Raw genomic sequence first — 21,486 nt, forward strand, 5'->3', positions numbered from 1 at the left:
GCAAACAGGCAGTTTTGCAGTGCTCATAACAAGCACTACCCAGAAATTCCTCCTAAGCTTATGAAAATCACTGCGATTTCTTTGGTTTTCCCTCCCTCCCGAACTGGAGGTGACTGGAAAAAGGCATCTTCCACTATGAACAGCATTATCAAGGCAGAGGTGGGAGGTGGGTGCTGCTGCATGTGTTTGTTTTTGTGGGCTTGGGTTGTTTGGTTCTTTAAAACACAAGGGAAGGAATGAGAATGAAAGCAATTTTTGAAGAATATCAATAAATCTACATGAAACAAACAGATAGAGAATAAGTTCTCACCTAAAAGAATCTCATCTGCACATTATCAGTTAGACACTGATCCTAAACATATTAAAGGAAATGTGAAATGTTACTCCTGAGGACTCTTATCTGAGTGGGAACATTTCTACAACAGTCAAAGAAATCTAAGTTTTACTTCAAATTGCAGTTACTCTCAGTTGCTAAGATACATCTATCAGAATGTCACATAAATTATCAGGAAAGACAAATCTTCTCTCCTGAAGAATGAGCCTGGGAGAATGAGATGCAGCTTATAATTTGCAGAGAAAAAAAAAGAAGGTAAATTAGTGGAAATGTTTACTACAATTGCAATTTTCATTACATCATGTTTAGCAAACTCCATGTTCCACTCTCCTAGTAGAGGACAATTTATGTCTTCCACCCACACAGCATAAACCAGGAAATTTGGGGGAGCAGAGCTTTAAAAAAACAATCAACAGTAAAAGCAAAGAAGAGTTACCTCTGCATTATTGTAAAAAGCTGTACTATTTTTTTCTTGCACATCTTCTCCACGTGCTGTGAAGAAAGTCAAAGGGTAGAAATCTTTGTGTGCTGGCTGCTTTCCACTTGCCATCAATTTGCCTTCATAGAAAAGTTCAGATGTGTAACTGTAACGAGGCAAAACAGGGGAAAATGTGGAGTCTACACATGAGCTCACTGATAAAATATGCAAATCTCCCTGATGAAATATGCAACCACAAAATACTTCATAAGGAAAACAGAACCACTGATTACTATTCAGCATCTTCAAATGATTTCTCTGAACTGATATTTCCCTTCTACAGACACAGCAGAAGGCACTAAAAATATGCTTCTCCAACACTTTCTACAAAGGCTGTTTTCTGCTCTCATCTAAAGCTCGACAAAGTTATGAACATTCTCACTGATGTTTCACTCAGAAGTTCTGATGGCTGGAAAGTGGGCAAAAAGAACACTTGCTATCTGGCACTGGTTACTCCCCAGGCTGGACAATGAGCTTGCTCATGTCAGTTAAGAGTTATTGAACTTGGAAGATAAATTTACTACAGATTTCGTGTGCACTGAGCATGATGCAGGCCAAGTGTTCAGCTGTCAACCAAGCTTTTCTTCCGTGGCTTCCACTCCAGGCTGATCTGTGTTGCTAGAGACCAGAAACACAACCAGGACAGAGTTCCTCTGACTGAAAAAGCAATGAGGCAAGAACTACCTCATGGTGAAAAGCAGGAGGGAAGAAGGCAAGCTGAATGGAATGAGACAAAAAGGCAGCAAGGAGAGGCTGCAGAGTGCTGTAAATTATTGCACAGCAGAGTTAAATTAATGCACTGGCTTCCAGTAATGAGTGAATTTTGATATCATCTCACTTTCAGTGCTCAGCCTCCAACCTTAATTTTCTCTGGATATTGCTCAGAGGCTGCAGAAACCTGAGCAGAGCCTGACATGAAGACAACTAAAGGAAGAGACTGTGCAGCTGGTGGCTCCATCCAGTTCTTCCAGGATTCCTGCTACTGCAGCTTGAGATGGAGACAGCTGCTCATGGAAAAGCCACAGAAAGTTCTTTGCTACCAAATCACCACCAAAGCACTGCAGCCCACCCTGACCTGAGCTGCCTCACCCTGGACAACCCTGAAGAACACTGGGCTCCTCTCTGGCTTAGGCTGCAGCAGTCACTCCACAGCAGCCAGGGGGCAAAACTAACCATCTCTTCTGCAAATTAACTTTCAGTAATGAGATCTCATTAAACAACAAAACTTTTCTGTATGGGCTGTTTTTTCCAATTACGGTGCCAAAGTCAGGCTGAACTAATAGCTCCTTCTTTCCTCTATTTCTCATGGTGTCTCTGCTTCAGTGAGGTAGAGATGATTAATGAGCCCTTCATCTCCCTACACTTCTGTCCTAAGTGTCATGGTCCCATTTGTCAGGGGAAATTCCACAATACACAAAAAGGAGACTTGAGACATCTCCTAAAGGGACCACCATGGGAGTGTTCAGCTGGTTTCAGCTCCCACAGCAACACTTCCCAGGGGAATTGGGCACACTGGGCTTTGACCAGAGATCCAAGCAGCCCCAGTGGTGTTTCTGCATCTTCACCTCAGTGTTCAACAAAGTGGCTCTTTCTTGGAACTCCCTGTCTGAACTCCAGCTGCTGAAGTGAATTTTCATGATCTTTCTGAGGTAAATGACATGGAAGTGATGTCTAAAGAAAAGCTGAAATGATCCCTTCCTTTACAGGTGTTCTCTCATTTCAAACTCAGAAACTCAGAATATAGGTATGAAATTTAGCAACACTCAGCCAATAACTACAAAATCCATAAAGTGAAGATAGGTCTAGCTATGTAAAAAAATATTTTACATTCTCACTTTTGATTCCCCAGAGCACTTAAATATTTCTGCTTTTGCTTTGAACACAGTGATAACCTAATTAGTATGACTGGATACCAACATAATATTCCTCAGTACATATTTGAGCCAGGATTTAAACTTTAGCATTTTTCCCCATGATTGCACTTATTCTTTCCAGCACAGCTCATGGATGAGCTCATTACACTGGCAGCCATTAGTTTATCATAGCATAAAAATGCAAACCCACTGATTAATGTGTCTTGAAAGAAGTAATAAAAGATGTCAACAGTAAAGAAACATGCTCAAAATTTGACCTATTTTTTCCATTCACAGTTGGATATCCATATGTTCCTTACATTGCCCACAGCTCACCATTCCAAGATAATCATCCCCAGTAAATCTAAAATTCTGAAATGGTTCAAAGGAGCACAGAGCCTACATAACAAACTGCTGGGTGGTTAAAAAGGGAAAGCTGGCTCTTCTTTGGTTTAGTGTGCAAGCCCAACCTGAATGAGGGCTCTGTCCCACAGCCCTGGCAGCTGCTCTAAGGAGTCCGAATGGCCACACAGAATTACTAATTAACTTTGAAACAAGTTAAGATTTCATGCCAGCAACACTTCAGCTGTGCTTGGCTCTTTTGTCCAGTGTCAGCAGTCAGAAGAAGCACGGGATAGAGTGAAAAAGTTCACACCTACTTGATGATTGCTTCATGGGAGCGATAGTTCTCACAGAGCAGGATCCTGCACGGGAACTCGGCAGGGTAGTGCTCGTAGAGCCGGTCCAGCAAGGACACATGGAGGTTTCTCTCCCTGGCAAATTCACTGTAGACAAAAGGACTGAGCTGTAATAGACACACACACACAAAGAAAATGTAACTAAATGGGTGGACTTGGAATTTCATGCTCCCAACATATGTATTTGCATCAACTCAAAAATGAAACCTCCCTCTTGCTGGACATTCACCGCTGGAAGACAGAAACCGTGGTTATTCCAAAGAAATGCTCCTGCCTCCCAGAAAAATAACAAAAGACCAGCATGGTCTTAAAGGAACAATAAAATACTCAATAACTATGCAAAGAGCCCTTCTATTTAAGTTTAACACTCCCTACTGTGTTTAGAATGACTTTACACCATTATTCTGACAACCACTTCTACAATTCAGTTATTACCACAAATAGTACAAATCAGAAAACAAAGAAATTTTAGTACCATTTAAAAACTTAAACAGAAATGTTGTTGAAAAAAACAAAAACCCAGTGACCTATTTACTGTTACACTAAACTCCTACTGGGCTTGTTTAACAATAAAGCCAACATTTACTACAGCAGGAAAAATAGAACCAAAGAACATGAAAATTAGATTCTTAAAATACAATTTCCAAATGTAGAAATGAAGCCAATCTATTTTGTCATTCTGAATTCATATGATTCAGCTACATATTAGTTTTTGAGATTTAAATACTGGACAGCTGATAGAGGATCTTCTGTAAGACCCTGAGCTACAGAACAGCCTGAGACACAGGCCTTGGGAGGAATTCATCCACACAGCTGGGCTGATGAGATCAAGCTTGAAGTAAGAATTCCAAGCTCTTGAAAAGCATTTTGAGAGTAATATTTAAAAAGCACTACCCCAGTCCTTGGCATTACTAATATCATTGAAATTATCCAGCAGTAATAAATTATTGGTGGCAACACCACTCTGAGTTTGTTACTGTACCAAAGCACACTTCCACCCTACTGCTACTGTGAGATGCAAGGAGAATTAAAGGCAAATCTATAAAAAACAAATAAATCTGACCTAAATCAATAAAGCAAGTAAAGCTGACTCTTCCAAGCATGCTTTCTCATGCCTACAGGCTGAAAAATGACAGGCAGAATCAGTGTTTGAAACTCTCCAAACCAAGCAGCTCCCAGGCACTTTGCAGCAACATAAAAGCACTGGCTAGTTTCAGCTTCTTATTTCTCACTTGTTCAAATCTTCACCAGATTAGATGTTTCTAATAAAAATTTAAAGTTCTCTCAATCCTAATTCTCCATATTCTTGAATTCTTTAAAAAATCAACAGGGAATACCAGTCATAAACTCCTGACTGTAATAAATATCCTCATCTCTTAAATAACATCCCTGGAATTCTCCTTGCCTTCCCCATCTATTATATGACTTGGTGGAGATAAATAACTTAAATAGATAAATACAAGTATTATACATATGCACTTCATATTCAAAAATTGCACAGCTCTTACCTGCATATGGTCTCCAGCCAAGACAATTCTTGTGTTTTTATTAGCTAATGCCAGAGGCATAATCGTTTCACACTCCATAGCTTGAGCAGCTTCATCTAACAGAATGTGTGTAAAAAACCCTGTAAAACACAAATTTCACCAAATAAATGAAATTTGAAATTTGATAAAATGAATATTGAAAACAAGAACTTGAATTTAACATTCTGTATTCTGATAGTAACCAAAACCAGAATTTTAAAAAGTATGGCTTCCACAAATTAATTTCTAGCAGCTACTGAAAATCACAGAATTTCCACACCCATCAAATGACCAACAGTGGTCACCTGGTGGCCAGGGACATTAGGAGGAGCCCCAGGTCTGCCTCTTCCTTGTGATACACATGAAATTAAACACATTTTATCTGAGCCCTCCTTACCCCAAGAAGAAAAATCTCTTGGCAGACCATCCCTCAAGAGGTTTCTCAAATCTGAAAGTTATTTTGCCACCATGAGACTTGAAGAGCTTTGGACAGTGACAAGGAATTCCTCATGTACTTGAGTACTAGTAATTATTTTATATACTAAATTTCCCATTAAAATTGCACACATACCTGAGCACTTTGCTGGTTATGGGCTTAAAGGAATGTTGGGGGGGAAAAAAGGAACAGAAGTTGAAGGAAAATTTAAATTCAATCTTTTGATAATATTGGACCAAAAGTTTGGTGGGAATCTATGCACTGAAGAACATGCACTTGAAAAGAAACTTGGCCACTGTAGACTTGTATTTTATGAATCTAAACTCAGGATAGGTATAGAAGTGGTTTTATACATTGATGTCTGTGATATATTAAGGTTTAAAACAAAGTATTAGAGGACTTGGTGCACCATCCAATTCAGATTACATACATAAAAATGCAGCAATTTTCTTTGGAAAATATGAATTTCATACAGCTGCACAGACATTGCTATGGCATGACTGTACACAGCCTGCTGCCAAACAAAGCAGCTATTTCTATCTAAAGATCCAAAAATATTTACCATAAATTCCATATTCGTTTTCTCTGTTGCAACAAATGCTTACATGTAGCCATAAAAAAACTAATCCTAACAACTCATGTAAAGAAATTCCATATTCTCTAAAAAGCAGATGGATTTAATTTGGAGATCAGGAAAATAATAAACCCTAAGCAGCTTCTGCCCCAAAAAATCAGTCTAATATCTTTCAGTTTAGAAAACAACCCTAAATGTATCATGTTAACAAAGACAGGGCTTGTATGTGTGGGAGTTGCTTGCAAAGCTCAACAATTCACAAAACAAGGGGAAAAAGCTCTCTGTTATTTATGCTTACATGCTCCACTGAGTAATGACCTTAATGAGCATAATATTCAAAGTCAGAATCTCAAACAGAATTTTCCCTCTTGGATCTCACAAACACCAGAACATAGATAGTACTGTTTCTTTATTTATTTTTTTAAGAAGGAAAAAAAAAACAAGCAAAAGGTTAATTAGAATGCCAGCAATTTACAGCTTTGTAATAAACATTTATTCATAAAAAACAAACAAGCATTTTATGATTATCATTGTTTACTTTATTTTTTAACAGTTCCAAGAATTGGGTAAGGGACCAACAGTGTCAAAAGGAAGATATTTCTTAAGCATGGCCACTTCTGGTCTAGAAATGATCTTACCTGGTTCAAGATCCAGCTGACATAGATACTGTGATGTATTTAAAGTAACAACTACTACTCTTTGCTTAAGAATGTCTTCTTTCTGTGGCATCTGAAAGGTGGAATGTGTGCTTGAAATCAAACAGTACTGATGCACAACTGGGTGAACAGTCTTTACCCAGCGATTTCGGAAATATACCCTAGGAGAGAAAAAGGGGTTTATTTTCCTTCAGCTTGGAACACTGCTTAATATTTCAAATATTTCAAACAATAATACTCTGTTTTCTGAAAAAAAAAAATATCTTCAAGAAGCAAAATGGCACAACTGCAAAATTACATGCTAAAATGTCTTGGATTCACCTTCTGTAATTGCAGTGCAGTTTTACATACATGAACAATTAGCAGGTTTTATTTCACATATAGACATCGGTAAATTCTTCAAATATTTATGTCCTGTGATCCTCACATCAATGCCTATTTAATATTAAACTTACAATAAACTCACTTTTAATAAATATTTGCTGACCTGAAATGTAACTATAGCCCAGAGTATGGAACTGACAGTGGCTGCACATCTCAGCCACTGCAGCTGATACATGAAATACACTCAAATCCTGCTGTTCCTCCCACCCATCCCATGTGTTGTCTGAATTCTACAAACCAAACATGAGGTGGATTCATCTTTGTATCATACAGGGCCACAACTGTGATACTGTGGATAAAATAATGGGAAAACAATGCCAGAAGTTTGACTGGAGTCTATAACATAAGGACATTGACTGGATTTCAGACACCCTTCCACGATACATCAGGTCATTTTAACCACCATCCCAGGGGATCAGTGATGAATTTTTCTCAGGAAGGGATGATCTGTTACAGCCAGTTTGGCTACATGGAAGAGAAAGACAGAAGACAGGGCACAAGTAACTCCACAGGGTAAACACATCCTGCAAGGAGCTGGATAAAGGTGCCTTGTGACACCTCCATCAGGTGCTCCTCACCACCAAATCTCTATCAAGAACTATAAATCTGAAGTAGAACCTTTAAACTACAAGAAATTATTGTACAGAAATTAAAGCCTAAATTTATTTCCGAAGATGAAATTAATTAAAATTATTTCAGTTCTAAATATAGGATTTAATGCTGTTCAGTTTATCTAGTCATTATTTTATTTCTCCTGCACCCATAGTTCAAATCCCAAATCATTAATAAAGTGTTTGGAAATGTGTAATTATGCACCTAATTGCAGAGCATGATTGCACTGGCTGGACTCTGGATATCACATGTCCACCCACATCTGAAAATTACAGCTGAGCTCCATGTGATGTGAGAGAAACGAGTACCAGCACTAGAATAAATCTGGTTTGTGAAGATACATTGCCCATTTTGGACAAAATGAAACTCAAAGGCACCTCAGTACCCTGAATGACTTTTGATTTGACAACACAACCAAGGCAAATCCACACTGGAGACCAAAGGTAACTCCAGGTAAATCTGGGTTCAGAGCAGGAACAACCCCCACACTCCTGAGTCATTCTCAGAACAAGAGGCTTCTAATGTTACCCCACATATTTATTTCTTCTCAGCTATCAAAGGGATGAGCTTTATTTGATAAACTGTTATTGCACAAAGTCATGGCCTAACAGCTACAACAAGGGAGCAAGATAACCCCTGCTCCACTTATCCCCGCTTTTTATCCTCAGCTTTTGTGTGCTTCACTCTCCCAACCTTAACTGAGGTTATACTTACCCATCACCTCACAGGAGTACTGTGAGCATTACTGAGTTTATTGGGAGTTTATGTTTGTAAAGCACTTTGAGATTCTTGGATGAAAGGTGCTATTGAAATGCAAAATATTATGGTTATTAGACATTATTATACCATGCACTGTCTTTTATTACAAAAATTCAACTCTGGGTGACTCACAGATTGGCTGACAGCATTTCAAACTGCATTGCTGCTTACCCATTAATTTCTTTTATTTTGATGTGAGATCAAATAGGTATCCCAGAGCTATTATTCACCACTGGCATAAAAACACCTGACAGATGTGACTACTTGGAAAATGTCATGAGAGAAGTTAAGCTTCACTGAACAAGGACTTTCTTTCTCAGGTGCAACTTGGGCTAATAGAATCACCCATAATTTCATTATTAGGTGTTTTTTTTCCTCCAAGTTGGAAGAACCAATTACAAAAATGGGGTTTGCCAGCTTAACACAAATCATGACATTTCACCCTGCAACACGCCCTTAACTTGTGATTAAACAAAAGACTAAACTTCAAAAATGTTTAGTCTTAACCCTGCATGAGCAGAGTCCCTAAACTCCAGCAATCAGGTAGTTACTAATCAAAACTCATTAGTACCCACAGCACATTTTATTATTATTTGGGAAAAGGCTGCAGCCACTTTGTACCAATTTGTTCCTTGTACAGAACCCAAACTCAACTACAGCTTACAAGAGAGATTTTTTTCCCATCACATGGCTCATATCAAAGCTTTAATTCTGGAGAAATGAAAACCTTGCAGGGTAAGGTTTACCCAAATCACAGGCAGTGAAATTATTGGTACATACATGGAGCATTGCCTCAAAATGGAAATCCCAGAAGATTATAGATTAGGGGCTCAATCTTCTGCAAACAAAGGCACTGAATATATCCACTGCATTTAATGCTTGGTTAACATGCAAGGAATCTGCATTTCCTGTAGAAATTTATTTCTAAGTGTGGCATCTGGGTACCTACAACAGAAATCTCAATTCTGTGCATCTCCAGCCAATGAGGAATGCAAGGAGCTGGCAGCTGACCTGCCTGTGCTTCCAGCATCTTCCCTGCATGCAGCACAAAAGAAAATTTCCCCAACTATTTCAACTAAGTGTCAGTCAAATCAAGTAGTTCCAGGCTGGGATTGCTTCTAAGCCACTTAAAATACACTTCTGAAATGTAATAAAGGAGAGTCTGGAGTCAGAACCTCTGAGGGAGGCTAAAAGGTGTTTGATTTGCACTCCTGTCCTACAACAGTGACTTCTTCCTTACAACAGAGTGAATGGGATCTAAACTTCAGCTTTCAAAACTTCTTTTCCCTGTTCTGAACTTGACTCCTCTCAGTTCAGAACAGAAAGGCCAGGACTCTGCACTCCAATAAACCTTTCTGGGATACAATCCCACCTCCTCAGCCTTGGTGCTGGTGCTTTTCACCTGAAATCCCTCAAGCAAAAAGAGCACAAAAACTCGGAGGGAAAGCAATCTAGCAGGGTAATTTCATGTCTCTGTTAAGAGACCGCTAAAATAAATAAATCTATCAAGTCCCAAGAAGCCTAAAGGAAACTTTAAAAGCACCTGTGATTTCCTTCTTCCATTTCTTTAGATCCATCTCCAAAGAGAGGCTCATTCTCACAAACAAATATGTTCCTTGAGAGGCAGAAAACATGTGAAAAACCTGTCCTAGAACTTGAAAGTTCCCTTTTTTTAATACCTTTTTCCTTTAAGATGGAAGCTAGAGTTTCAACAAAAAAGTCATTGGCAGAAGAGACATTTATTTTCCAAACTAACGTTTGGTAAGATGAATTAATTCCATTTTCAGTACAAGAACTGATTTGGAAACGGGGGCAATGGTGTTTTAAAACCTGCTGGGGGTTTTTGGTCTGAGTTACTGTTTGCTTTCTTTTCTAATTCAACTCTGGCTCCTATGGATTATTTTTTATAACCTGGATAATTCTTAGCTAGCAGCCACATACTAAAGCTACCTGGTTCCAGGATATATGCAGAACTTACATATGAATGTTATGATCAAAGTAGTAAAAAATGAACTGAAGGGGTTTCAGTGAGATATTTTTAACAGAACCAACTTCTTTTTTGACACTGCTGAACTGAAGATATTAGTTTTATTTATTCCTAAGCAAGACCATGCTTAGGAATAAATAAAAATACTCAATATGCAGATAAAGGCTGGATCAACCTCTTTCCTTTTCCCTTAGTATTCCAGTGTACGGAAACAACTGAATCTGAAATATGCAAGTAAAATAACACTAAATTCATATTATAATAATATTTCAACCACTACCAGGCAAAATACAGAGGAGTTGCTGCTACCTGCTTGCTGGAGTTTTTAGGAGAGGGTGATAATGTGAATTCTCCTGCCTCAGCAGCCACCTCCAGAAGGTTCCAGCAGCTGATGGAGACAGGCACATCCAAGGAGTAAAAGAAAATACAAATCAGGAGCCAATTACTCCCTCTTACAGCTCTGACTCACCATCTAAAGGTGCCTGGCTTTAAAAAAATCAGGTGGCTCACCATCAAACAGAAGCGCTTAATCCAAGCTCTCTCCTCCCAGCTGTAGCTTGGGTTTGGTTTCATTCCTTCAGAAACATTTCTGCATTCATTTATGTAAGTATATGAAAGTGTTTCAGTGTCAAGTTCTTCCAGTAAAAGGCAGATTTTGGAGTGTGCCCCTAATACAGTTGACTCATCTAATCAAACCCAGGGGCACAGGTTTTTTCTGGATAATAATTTGTTTATGGGCATCAGGACTATGAGAATTTGGCCTTCAGGCTTTGCTGGTATTTCATTTAGGTGCAGAAGTTAGATTTAACATAAATTCTCACTGTTCACTCTGACTCTGTATTTTCCAAAGGGCAGAGGATGTTATTTTATTAAGAGATAATACAAATTTATAACTTGATATTTAAACAAAAAGCTCCACAACTCTGCTTTTCAAACTTTTATGTCACATCACTGACAGGATAATTTATTTAATGTACATCTTATCCATGCAAAGATCTACATGGTTTTCAGTACAAAATGTTAAATAATTTAGCTTTCCTTCTTTTAAAACAACATAAATATTATAAAATATTGTGTTGCTCACCACTAAGCCAACTCATCACTTGTAGAGCAAATAAGAGATAAAATCTACAGCAGTGTTCAGTTATTTAGAACCACAATGAGCTCTGCAAGCAGCACATCTACCTTGAATAATTAACTGCTTCCACTCCACTTGATGTTTCCTTTTAAATACTGCAGAGGCTCAGATCCCCCTGTTTAATCTAACAGTAATGATTTGAATTTGAAAATACCTTTACAACAGTCAATAAGGGAGGTACATCCATAAATAATTTTGAACCGGGAGTCTCACACAATTCCAGTTTGGATTCAGAAAAATTGACCTTTAACTCCTGCCAGAGCAGGTTAATGCACTTTGTGCTCAAACAACATTATCTCTCAGATTTTTTAGTGGAACCATACATACTTGTGGCTCTATTAACATACACACACAACTCCAGAGGTGCCTCCATTTCCTTAAACTTCAATTTGTTTAATAGAGGTGTTCTGACTATTTGAACAGCATCAGACAATCTACAGCAGCACTTTCTGAAGGCTTTATAACACATGCTACAACAATTAAATTTACATTCAAACACTCAGTGACTTTTAAGTTACATGCTGTGATTCTCTTAGCAAATATCCAAATAAATTTTAACCATAAGAAAAATATCACTTTTTATGTTTTTCATAATTCTGAGACTGGACTACACAGTTGAAAACAAGGCAGCAACAACGCGGCAACAATAAAACTGTATTTAACTCCTTGCCCTGTTAAATCACACTTCAAATATTCCCAAAAAGGTCAATTACACACATTTTTTCCCTTCAGAAAATTAAGACTCTGTAAAGGTTTTCATCCCAAAGTGCTTTACAAATCACCTTAAGAGAATCTGTGTTTAAACACAACCAGATCAAAGACATCTTTTGCAAAACAACACTGCCTTCCTTCCCTTGGCCAGACCCTCAGTGTCTGTAAAATGTCACATGGCAACCAAAGCCAACAGACCTAAGAGAATTTACACCTGTTGCAGATGCAGCCTTTTCACATAACTTCACTGACATTGCATAAAATATAAGTCCAGGATGGCTTTTAATAGCTAGCAAGTAAACACAGAGTCATTCTCTCAGTAATATTATAAACTCACCCACTGGCATTCAGAAAATGATGCCCATAATTTATTATATATATATATATATATATATATATATATATATATATATATATATATATATATATATATATATATATACACACACTAAGTTAGCAGTATAAAGTATACATTGTGATTACTGGGCAAAACGTTCCCAGGAGCAGATTTATAAATCCTCCTTAACTATTTCCATGCAAGTTTGCCCTCCTTGCTCTTGAGATTCTGTTTTGGTTTTTTTTTTACCTAAACCCATTTCCCCAATGCACATTAAGTATGTACATTTCAATACATAAACAATCACTTCACACTGATTTATCAGAAGAGGTCAAACTACTTTCACACATTTCTCCTATGACACCAAAATGTTTCCTCAAGAAGCCAGGTGGAGAATCCCAGTTTCCAAATTAACCTTGTAATTGTGAGTCAAATTTTTCAGAAATTAAAACACAACTAAAATCCATTTTATTTTATCATAGCAGTTTTTAGAGGAGTGTATCAAAAGTTTGCTCATTAGGAAAGACACATTTATCAACAGAATACTAGAAGCTTAAAAAAGGATGTCTTTATTTTTATTTAACAAATGACCAAAATTATGTTACAATATTTCACATTCCTTTTAGGCTGTTTTTAAATGCACTGCTGGTAATGCCAATATGCTTTTATATTTTAAAAGTTCTTTAACCATTTTTTAGAGACACCTTTTCTTAAGAATAGTATTTCATAGATATATAATAAGCCTTAAAAAAATACCTGAGAGGTCTTGCCTGGGGATTGCCTGCTTCTACATATGGATGTAAATAATCCTTTATGTAGAGATCAGCAGCACTATTAGAATGGGTGCAAATGAGAATCCTGCTGGAATAAATGGATGCAAATAAAAAAGCAATGAAGAAACAGAAAACAATTCAAAGCAGTAGAATACAGAAAAAAGGAAACAGTGGCCATCTTCCTGCACATTCCTCTTCATGGACCTACTGCACTTCCCATGATTCATCTCAAACCCTTCAGTTATAAGTTATCAAACAGGTTTTCAATAATCATTTTGTAATTACTAATCTAGACTCGATTTTAAAGCCCAGCTTTTGTTATCTACCATGGTGCAAAACTTCCCATGCTGAGCAAATCACAGCCATTCTACATAACTTCCACTTTAATTAGTTTTGTTCTAAATGGAAATACAGGCCAAGATTATAAAGTTACTTTATCATCCCAAACAATGAAGGATGGCTTGGGTTTGTTGGTTTCTAAGCTGGGTGGAAATTCTGTATTTCTACCTCTGACTTGAATTTTAGCCAAAAAATCACATACTCTGCCCTCAGCTCAAAGCCTTCATTTATCAATTATCAAACAGGTTTTCAATAATCATTTCGTAATCTAGACTTGATTTTAAAGCCCAGCTATTGTTATCTACCATGCTGCAAAAGTTCCCATGCTGAGCAAATCACAGCCATTCTACATAACTTCCACTCAATTAGCTTTGTTCTAAATAGCAAATACAGGCTATTATAAAAGATTATAAAATTACTTTATCATCCCAAACAATGAGGGATGGCCTGGGCTGGTTGTATTCTAAACTGGGTGGAAATTCTGTATTTCCACCTTTGACTTGAATTTTAGCCAAAAAATCACATCCTCTGCCCCCAGCTCAAAGCCTTCATTTATCAATTATCAAACAGGTTTTCAATAATCATTTTGTAATTATTAATCTAGACTTGATTTTAAAGCTTTTGTTATCCACCACGCTGCAAAACTTCCCATGCTGAGCTAATCACAGCCATTCTACATAACTTCCATTTTGATTAGTTTTGTTCTAAATAGCAAATACAGGCCAAGATTATAAAATTACTTTATCATCCCAAACAATGAAGGATGGCTTGGGTTTGTTGGTTTCTAAGCTAGGAGGAAATTCTGTATTTCTACCTCTGACTTGAATTTTAGCCAAAAAATCCCGTCCTGTGTGCTCAGTGCCCCCTCTCACCTGGTGTCCTGCTGCTGGAGGATGTGCTTGACTGCCTGAGCCAGAGTGAAGGTTTTTCCTGTCCCATAGGGACCGATGATAAGAACAGGAGGCAGCTGGATGGAGAGGGGGGTGGTGATGGCCAGAACAGCCTCCTTCTGCTTCGCGTTCAGCCGGGGGTCCAACTGCTCATCCCATTGCCTGCGCAAAGAGCCCACCGAGGTTACAACAGCTCCCACCTTCCACTGGCAGGCAGAATAAACCAGGGATGATTTCAAAACCTCTAGAGCCTTTACAGAGCTGCTGTGTGGATTGTGGTGCTGAGGCACGTGAAACAAATCCACAAATCTAGCAAAACAATCGCATGCTGTAATCATAAAAATTTGCTGTTTGCAATAAATCAGTTGTGGCGTGGGGTTTCAACCTATCCTCAATTCACATCATCCCAACCTAACAGCAGTTAACCTGCAGAGCACACATTCTAGAAGAAGGACACACTGCACCATTCTCTGATAACAAAACAGGTAAACATACAATGATTTTTCTACTATTATCATGCAAATAAAAATTCCATTATTCCATATTTCCATTATGCTTTTTCCCTGCAGCATTTACACTGTTAAATTTAAAACTAACCAGTTACACAACCCCAGGGCTTGGCAAAAGGTATCTAAAATCAAATTTTAAAACTACTGGCTACCAATTAATGACAGACTTCTCTTTACTTTTTTTTTTAAGATCACCAGGGCACATACCTCTAATGGGAAAGCAGTCTATAAAAAGGATTTTTGTTGTAAGCAGCCAGTGATGCCAGCACTGGGAGGAAGATGCTTTCAGAAAATTCCAATGAGCATAAGAAGTTAAAGATTTCTAGACAGAGTTTTTAATATTCTCACAGACAGATTTAAAAGTAGACATGCATAGTAAAAAACACCTGTCACTGCTGCACATATGGCCATACTTTAGTAATGTGATCTGCTTTGGTACAAGCACCACGCTTCTTACAGACTGGGAAAGTTTCTGCTCAGAAGTAGTTAGGAACAGAGAGCAAGATCAAGAGGGAATTGACTGAATTTTAACTTTAAAGATGTCTATGAACAACAAGCTGGCAAGAGACTAAGAAACAGGAAAGGAACAGGGACATAAAGCAGACATAGAAGAAAAACAGGAAAGACAGTCTGGAGTTAGCTTGATTCTTAAAGAAGGACAAATTAAGCCACCAGATGGAACTGATTTCAACTGAACTATAATCATTACATATTTTATTTATGTATACAAAAAATATAAAACATTATACCAACATGCAACTGCTATGTACGTAGAAGATAAAAGTTCTATCCTACTTGACTTGCCTCCTTTTTGAAATCGCTGCTTACTTCCAAACTATTCTTAAGCACTATTTCCTTGTAAGATTCACTCAGAAGCTAATTAAGTCAGTGAACAGATTGTCACTGACCTCCATTAGCTCTGTAGTGTAACTCTAAACAGAACCGATTCCCTTCTTCCTCTCAGTGCTGTCAAAGCCCTGATGCACACAGTGATCATCCCACCCAGAACATTGATCCCACCCTTGTACTGGACCTGTTCTTGCAGCTCCAGAGACAAACTACAATTTTTCCAGTGTTTTCTGTCATACAGTACTCACTGTCTCAGCCTTCTGACAGATTGTTTTCCTTTCAATGCCTGGGCTATCTCCTCACTTCTCCTGCATCACAATCACACTCCTAATTCTCACCTTCAGGACCCCACAGGACTCCTCCCAGGCTGTGCAGAATATCAGTTCCACATTCCTCTCATTTCCCTGCTCTCCCAGCACAGGAAGCTCATTCCTCTTTACCAAGAGCAAGAATACTGACCATATTCCCTGAGCCTCACATTTCTCCTCTCTAAGCTTCCTCTTCCAGACAAACTATTCTCACTGCATCAGCCTTAAGTTTCTTTAGAAGTATTTATATAACACAGGGGTTTGTCATTTCATAAAGGAAACTGTGAGATGTGTACAGAAAGAATCTCTGGGTAGCTTCTTGAGGAGTCATTGCCACACCTTCCATAACCACTCCCTGTGGGTATGTCCAGATCTGGGCTCCCTGCAGCTCAACAAGAACTGATGGATCAGCCCCTGGAACCAGGACTCTGCACACTGGGGACACTCCTGGAACTGACACTGCCATTCCTATAATGCTTTCAGAGGAGGATGGCAGCACAGAAATCACCAGCAGCAGGTTTGTTCTCTGCACCCACAGTACAACTGTGATGCCTCCAAACCCAGGGAAAATCCCTCAGTGTGTTCTGGCCCTGGAGGATCACTCCTCTTGTTTTATTCAGTTTCCCTCCCTCCTCAGAACCCCTCAGCACTAATGAGGAGCACGGCTTGTTTCTGTTCAGGACAGATTTCAGCCATCTGCTCTGAGAAATTCAGAGCTGCATCCCCACCCAACCTGTGATTTCAAAGTGTCTGTGTACCTGTTGGGACTCCAGGGTATGGTGGGAGTCATGCTGACATCTGGGAACAAAATGCTGTTGTCCTTAATCCTGTCCAAGGCATAATGCATTTCACACAGGGGCAACCGGTTCAACTGGAACTGAAGCTCAACCTGCACAACAAACCAAGAAACAGAGAGGTGAACAAAAAGGATTCATTCACAAAATACCCATTAGACTTTGCTGTACATGACACATTTTTATCTTCCTGCACACCACTGGCTCTCAGAGGAAAACAGCAAACAGCATTTAATCCAAAGATCTGTGATAAAATTAACTTGGGGGTTTTTGTTGTTGTTTAGAATCAAAGATAAATACAGCATTTTCTCTAATTTAATTCTGTTGTTTGACTTTTAAGATTAGATTCCACTGTACTGTCAGAAAAAATTAAAGGGAAAGCATTCTTGGAATTTTTTTTTAAAATACAATAAATAGTCCTGAAAAATATTATTGTCTTAAAACATTGTTTTTACAAATGTAAGCTTTCATCTCTTATTGTAAGAACAACCTCAAGAAAATGTCAGGCCAGAAATTTTACATATCAACAGATGACATAAATCAGCAAAGATAAACTCCAAACATTATTTTTAGTCAAACACTCTGGAATAGCATAACTTGTCATTTTTGTTCAATTATTAGGACTCTCCAAAAGTTAATTTCTAACAATTAGCTGCTTACCAATACATTCTTGGTTTTGTTCTCTCAATTACAGGTGTTTCAATGCTAGTAAATAAAAGATATTGCTAACATAAATTCTGGTGCAGAGCCAGAAACATCACACAGAGCACTTAACATTCCTGATTCAATTCAGAATGGAACAATGGATACTGAAAGTAGGTGACACATACACACACTGAAAGGGTAAAGAGAAAAGCACATTCTAAATTTGAGCAAGGGATAAAAGCAGCTCCTGGGGAAATTATTCATAAAAACAGTTCACTCAGATTATCATTTACACAGATTTAAATTTGCAGTAATTAATCTCTCCAGAAACAAATGAATCTGATCACAGTATTATGCCACAGAACTCCACGTTCACAACAGAAGCCTTTAGACAAAATTTGACACAGATCTGCACTTAATAAAAACCTGCATAAAACCACCAAAAGCTGCTGAAGAACTCCAAGAGACTAATACACATTTTTAGGTTTATTTCCAAAGCACTAGTGTCCCTATATAGTTATGCAATTACTGTGCTACAAATCTAATAAGCATTTTTGATAAATAGGAGTAAATAATTCTCTTTCTGAGATTTACAATGAGTGTGAACACGTTACCAACAGCAGCCACATCACTGCAACCTGTCTGGAACAGCACCCCTCATTTACCTGGAAATATCAATTATTTAACAATTTCTGTGGCATCTGCAGAGAGAGATTCCAGGACCACCTGACAGAAGCTGGTTGCGCCCAGGCAAACAGGAGATGAGAAGAACAGAGCCAGAGCAAAGATGAACTGAACCTGGTCCATCAGCAGCATCCCAGCTGAAGGTGCAGCCCCTGGGTCACCCCAGAGAAAAGCCATGGAGGTGACAGCCATTGCCAATGCACCCCCATGCCCACAGCAACAACCTGGCCTCAGATCTATTGATTTTCTCCTCTAGCACTCACTGATCTGATGTTGGCCCATTCTTACTCAATCACACTTAAATCTCATGGTAATTAGTGCTACCAACCAGAAAGTTCAACAAACACAAAGCAATACTAGAATATAGTTTTACAATTATCTTTTTTGACAACTTATATAAAAACCTTAAGAAGTCCTTGACAGTTAAAAAGGAAGGACAGAAGGAAGGAAAAGTGATCACTTCTCTTTCAAAGCCATATAAACTCCTCTCAGGAACCTTCTCCTACAGAGGAGAATTCCGCACACAGAGGAATCATTTATCCTTCTAGATTTAACTACTTCTTGTACCTGCACTCCTTTATCTGCCCACAAAGCCCCTTTCCCACCACAGGGATCACTCTGCTGTACCAGTAATGTTTACTACTTGCAGATCATCTTCTTCAAAAGGCTTTGTAAATTAGCATTTTCTTTTTTGTACTCTTATTTCAGCATTACAGCATTCATATCATTATGTAGCATGTAAAATCAACACTAGCTTTGCTGTAAATAAACAATGTTTGCTTGTATCCCTGCAGAGTGCAGCCATTAACTTTCCATCTCTGGCAGATATAGAGACATTAAATATTCATCTTGACTGCCACATTTTACAGCAAGATGTACAACCATAAGTCTGAAGACAAGGGCAGCAACAAATCTGACAGCGCTAAGCACGGAGCTCACAGAGGTGTTTGGAGCTGCTAAGAAAACTTTTTTTTTAATGAAAATTCAAGAATTCTTTTTCCACTCTGTGCAATTTGTGCCACCCAGCCCCATTCTGCACACAGGGCTGGCACTTCTCAGCAGGGACAGCAGAGCTCATCCTGCCCATGGGCACCTGGAGCTGCCCCCCAGCTCTGTCCTGCCCATCCCTCCCCAGCACTGATTTGTTCCCAAGCACAACCTGCAGGTGTGTGGCAAGGACTGCCACTCAAATGGCAATGCTCCCAAACTCATGGTTTGATCCATCCAAGGAAAATATCCTTGCCCAGGCAGCCCCAAGGCTGACAGAAAGCCACACAACCTAACAAGGGTAATTTAAATGCAGAAAAGCTGTGATGCTCATCTGGGAGACACTTTAACAGCCCCTTCTGGGAGTCCAAGCAAGGTGCCTGGCATTAAATACCTCCCCTTATCTACCTGCATTCACCACTTTCTTAACAGCTTGGGATTTGTTTTGCTTTTAATGCTGCTGGGATGGAATCAAATAGTTTTATTTGCTGTTGCAGAGTAGTGAATGAGGCCATCTGGGAAGGAGAGGCATGTAACCTGCTTTAATACACATTCCACAATCAGAAATCAGTGGGAAAGGAAGTTACTCCACTGCCAGGTTCACAGAGCAGGACAGACAACAGAGGAACCACTCCAAAAATAAAAGAGTGGCAGCAGCCACGGTGCTTTAAAGTTCACTCCACCCCACCTTTATGAAGGGTTTACCTGATAAAAGCAGAATTGTGTATTTATTACAGTTAAGCCAGAACAGCAGGTAAACAAGGCACCACCAAGTTTCTGAGACTAGTTAAAAGGAAAATAAAAAGGAAAGAAACTACCCAACTTATCCAAAATCCACAGAAATCAAAGCACTTTTATCAGTGTTTAAGAATCACACAGGGAATACCAGCTCTACTGAAGAGAGCAGCAGAACCTCCAGCACCTTTAACAAAAACTCTGCACATCCAAATTACAACCTCCTCAGTTCTAAACTGAGGATTCCTTTCCAAAATTTCAGTTAATAATACACATAAAAAATTCCTCATAATTTAAATTCATTTAAAGATAGGTAATGCTTAAAGAATCTGACCACCAGTTCAGTGATACACATATAAAATACTAAATGATTTTACAAACAACTTTAGGACCCAATTTCTAATGCAGAATAGATCTGCTGCCTTGGGCCAAGATTATTAAGACACTAAAGGAAAAATTAGCCAGCTCCTGAAGCCCCAGCTCATTTTGCATTCCAGTCAAGTTTCAAATACAATCAATTAGTAAGTTTAATTATTGTTTTAAGAAAACAAACACAAAACCAAGAGCTCAGAATGACATAAATCTTCCCAGACCAATTATCCATGTTAAATTAAGACATTAAGATTCTTGCATATGCTTCCCCAAAACAAAACAAACAGAATGAGATAAACCTTGGGTGAAAACGCATTCATTCCAGGCAATTCCAGTGACCTTAATCTGAGGTTATTTCTGTTTGGTAATCAGATCAGTCAAGGAGGCAAAACAAACAGAAGGCAAAGAGTTGTGACAGCACAACCACCTCCAGGCAGACCTACCTGCATTTCACAATCTGCCCGAAGATTCAGCTCCTCACAGCATTCCCTGGAGACCCTCAAGAAGATATAATCCTTTGTTTTCTCCTCAATAGCTGCTTCATAAACCTTCTCTTTGGTTCCTTGGGTCTGTGCTGACTTTTCTTTAGTGACAGGCAATAAATAAACAGCATTGACTTTGGTCATCACCAGCCGTCCAGCCAAAGTGTCTTCAGAGAGGGTCTCAGTGAGCTTAAAGCGGCCAAAAAGTTGTCCATTCTGGGCATATTTTGCACCTCCAGAAACACCAGTGAGCATGAAGCTTGCTACAATCTGCAATTGCACTTTTATGTTGAACCTAAGTGAGAAAGCATCGAGTCAGTGCACAAAAACGCTCTCAGATTCTGAAATTTCAGGCGTTCAGAGTGAGGATTCACCTCATTAATTAATTTTTAAGTATGGACAAGTACAGTCAAACTGGCTCTTTCTAAGTATGCAGCTATCAAATATCCACACTTTTTCTCTTGTAGCTTATAAAGAACATATTTAAAAGAATCAGCATCTATCAAGTTTAAAAAAAGAACCCTCACAAGAGAGAAACAAATACTAGATACCAATAAAAGCTTAGAGTGAATGAATTACGTGTTCCAAAGCAGTAAAATTTCTATTTAAACAGTCTGTAATCTTATGGTAGGTATG

At 38.6% G+C, this 21,486-nt stretch overlaps 1 protein-coding gene across 1 annotated transcript in view; it reads right to left on the reverse strand.

The window, feature by feature from the left end:
• Positions 1-21,486, reverse strand: part of HELZ (helicase with zinc finger) — a 72,200-nt gene that overhangs the window by 27,421 nt on the left and 23,293 nt on the right. The window contains exons 11-18 of the mRNA XM_059485588.1: positions 20,812-21,145; positions 16,910-17,040; positions 14,468-14,647; positions 13,240-13,341; positions 6,538-6,716; positions 4,872-4,990; positions 3,325-3,470; positions 771-918 (exon numbers count right to left, since the gene is read on the reverse strand). Coding sequence (XP_059341571.1) covers positions 771-918; positions 3,325-3,470; positions 4,872-4,990; positions 6,538-6,716; positions 13,240-13,341; positions 14,468-14,647; positions 16,910-17,040; positions 20,812-21,145 — 1,339 coding nt within the window. The remainder of the gene's footprint in view (positions 1-770; positions 919-3,324; positions 3,471-4,871; positions 4,991-6,537; positions 6,717-13,239; positions 13,342-14,467; positions 14,648-16,909; positions 17,041-20,811; positions 21,146-21,486) is intronic.

The sequence above is a fragment of the Ammospiza nelsoni genome, chromosome 19, assembly GCF_027579445.1.
Source record: "Ammospiza nelsoni isolate bAmmNel1 chromosome 19, bAmmNel1.pri, whole genome shotgun sequence".
NCBI classification, from domain to species: domain Eukaryota; kingdom Metazoa; phylum Chordata; class Aves; order Passeriformes; family Passerellidae; genus Ammospiza; species Ammospiza nelsoni.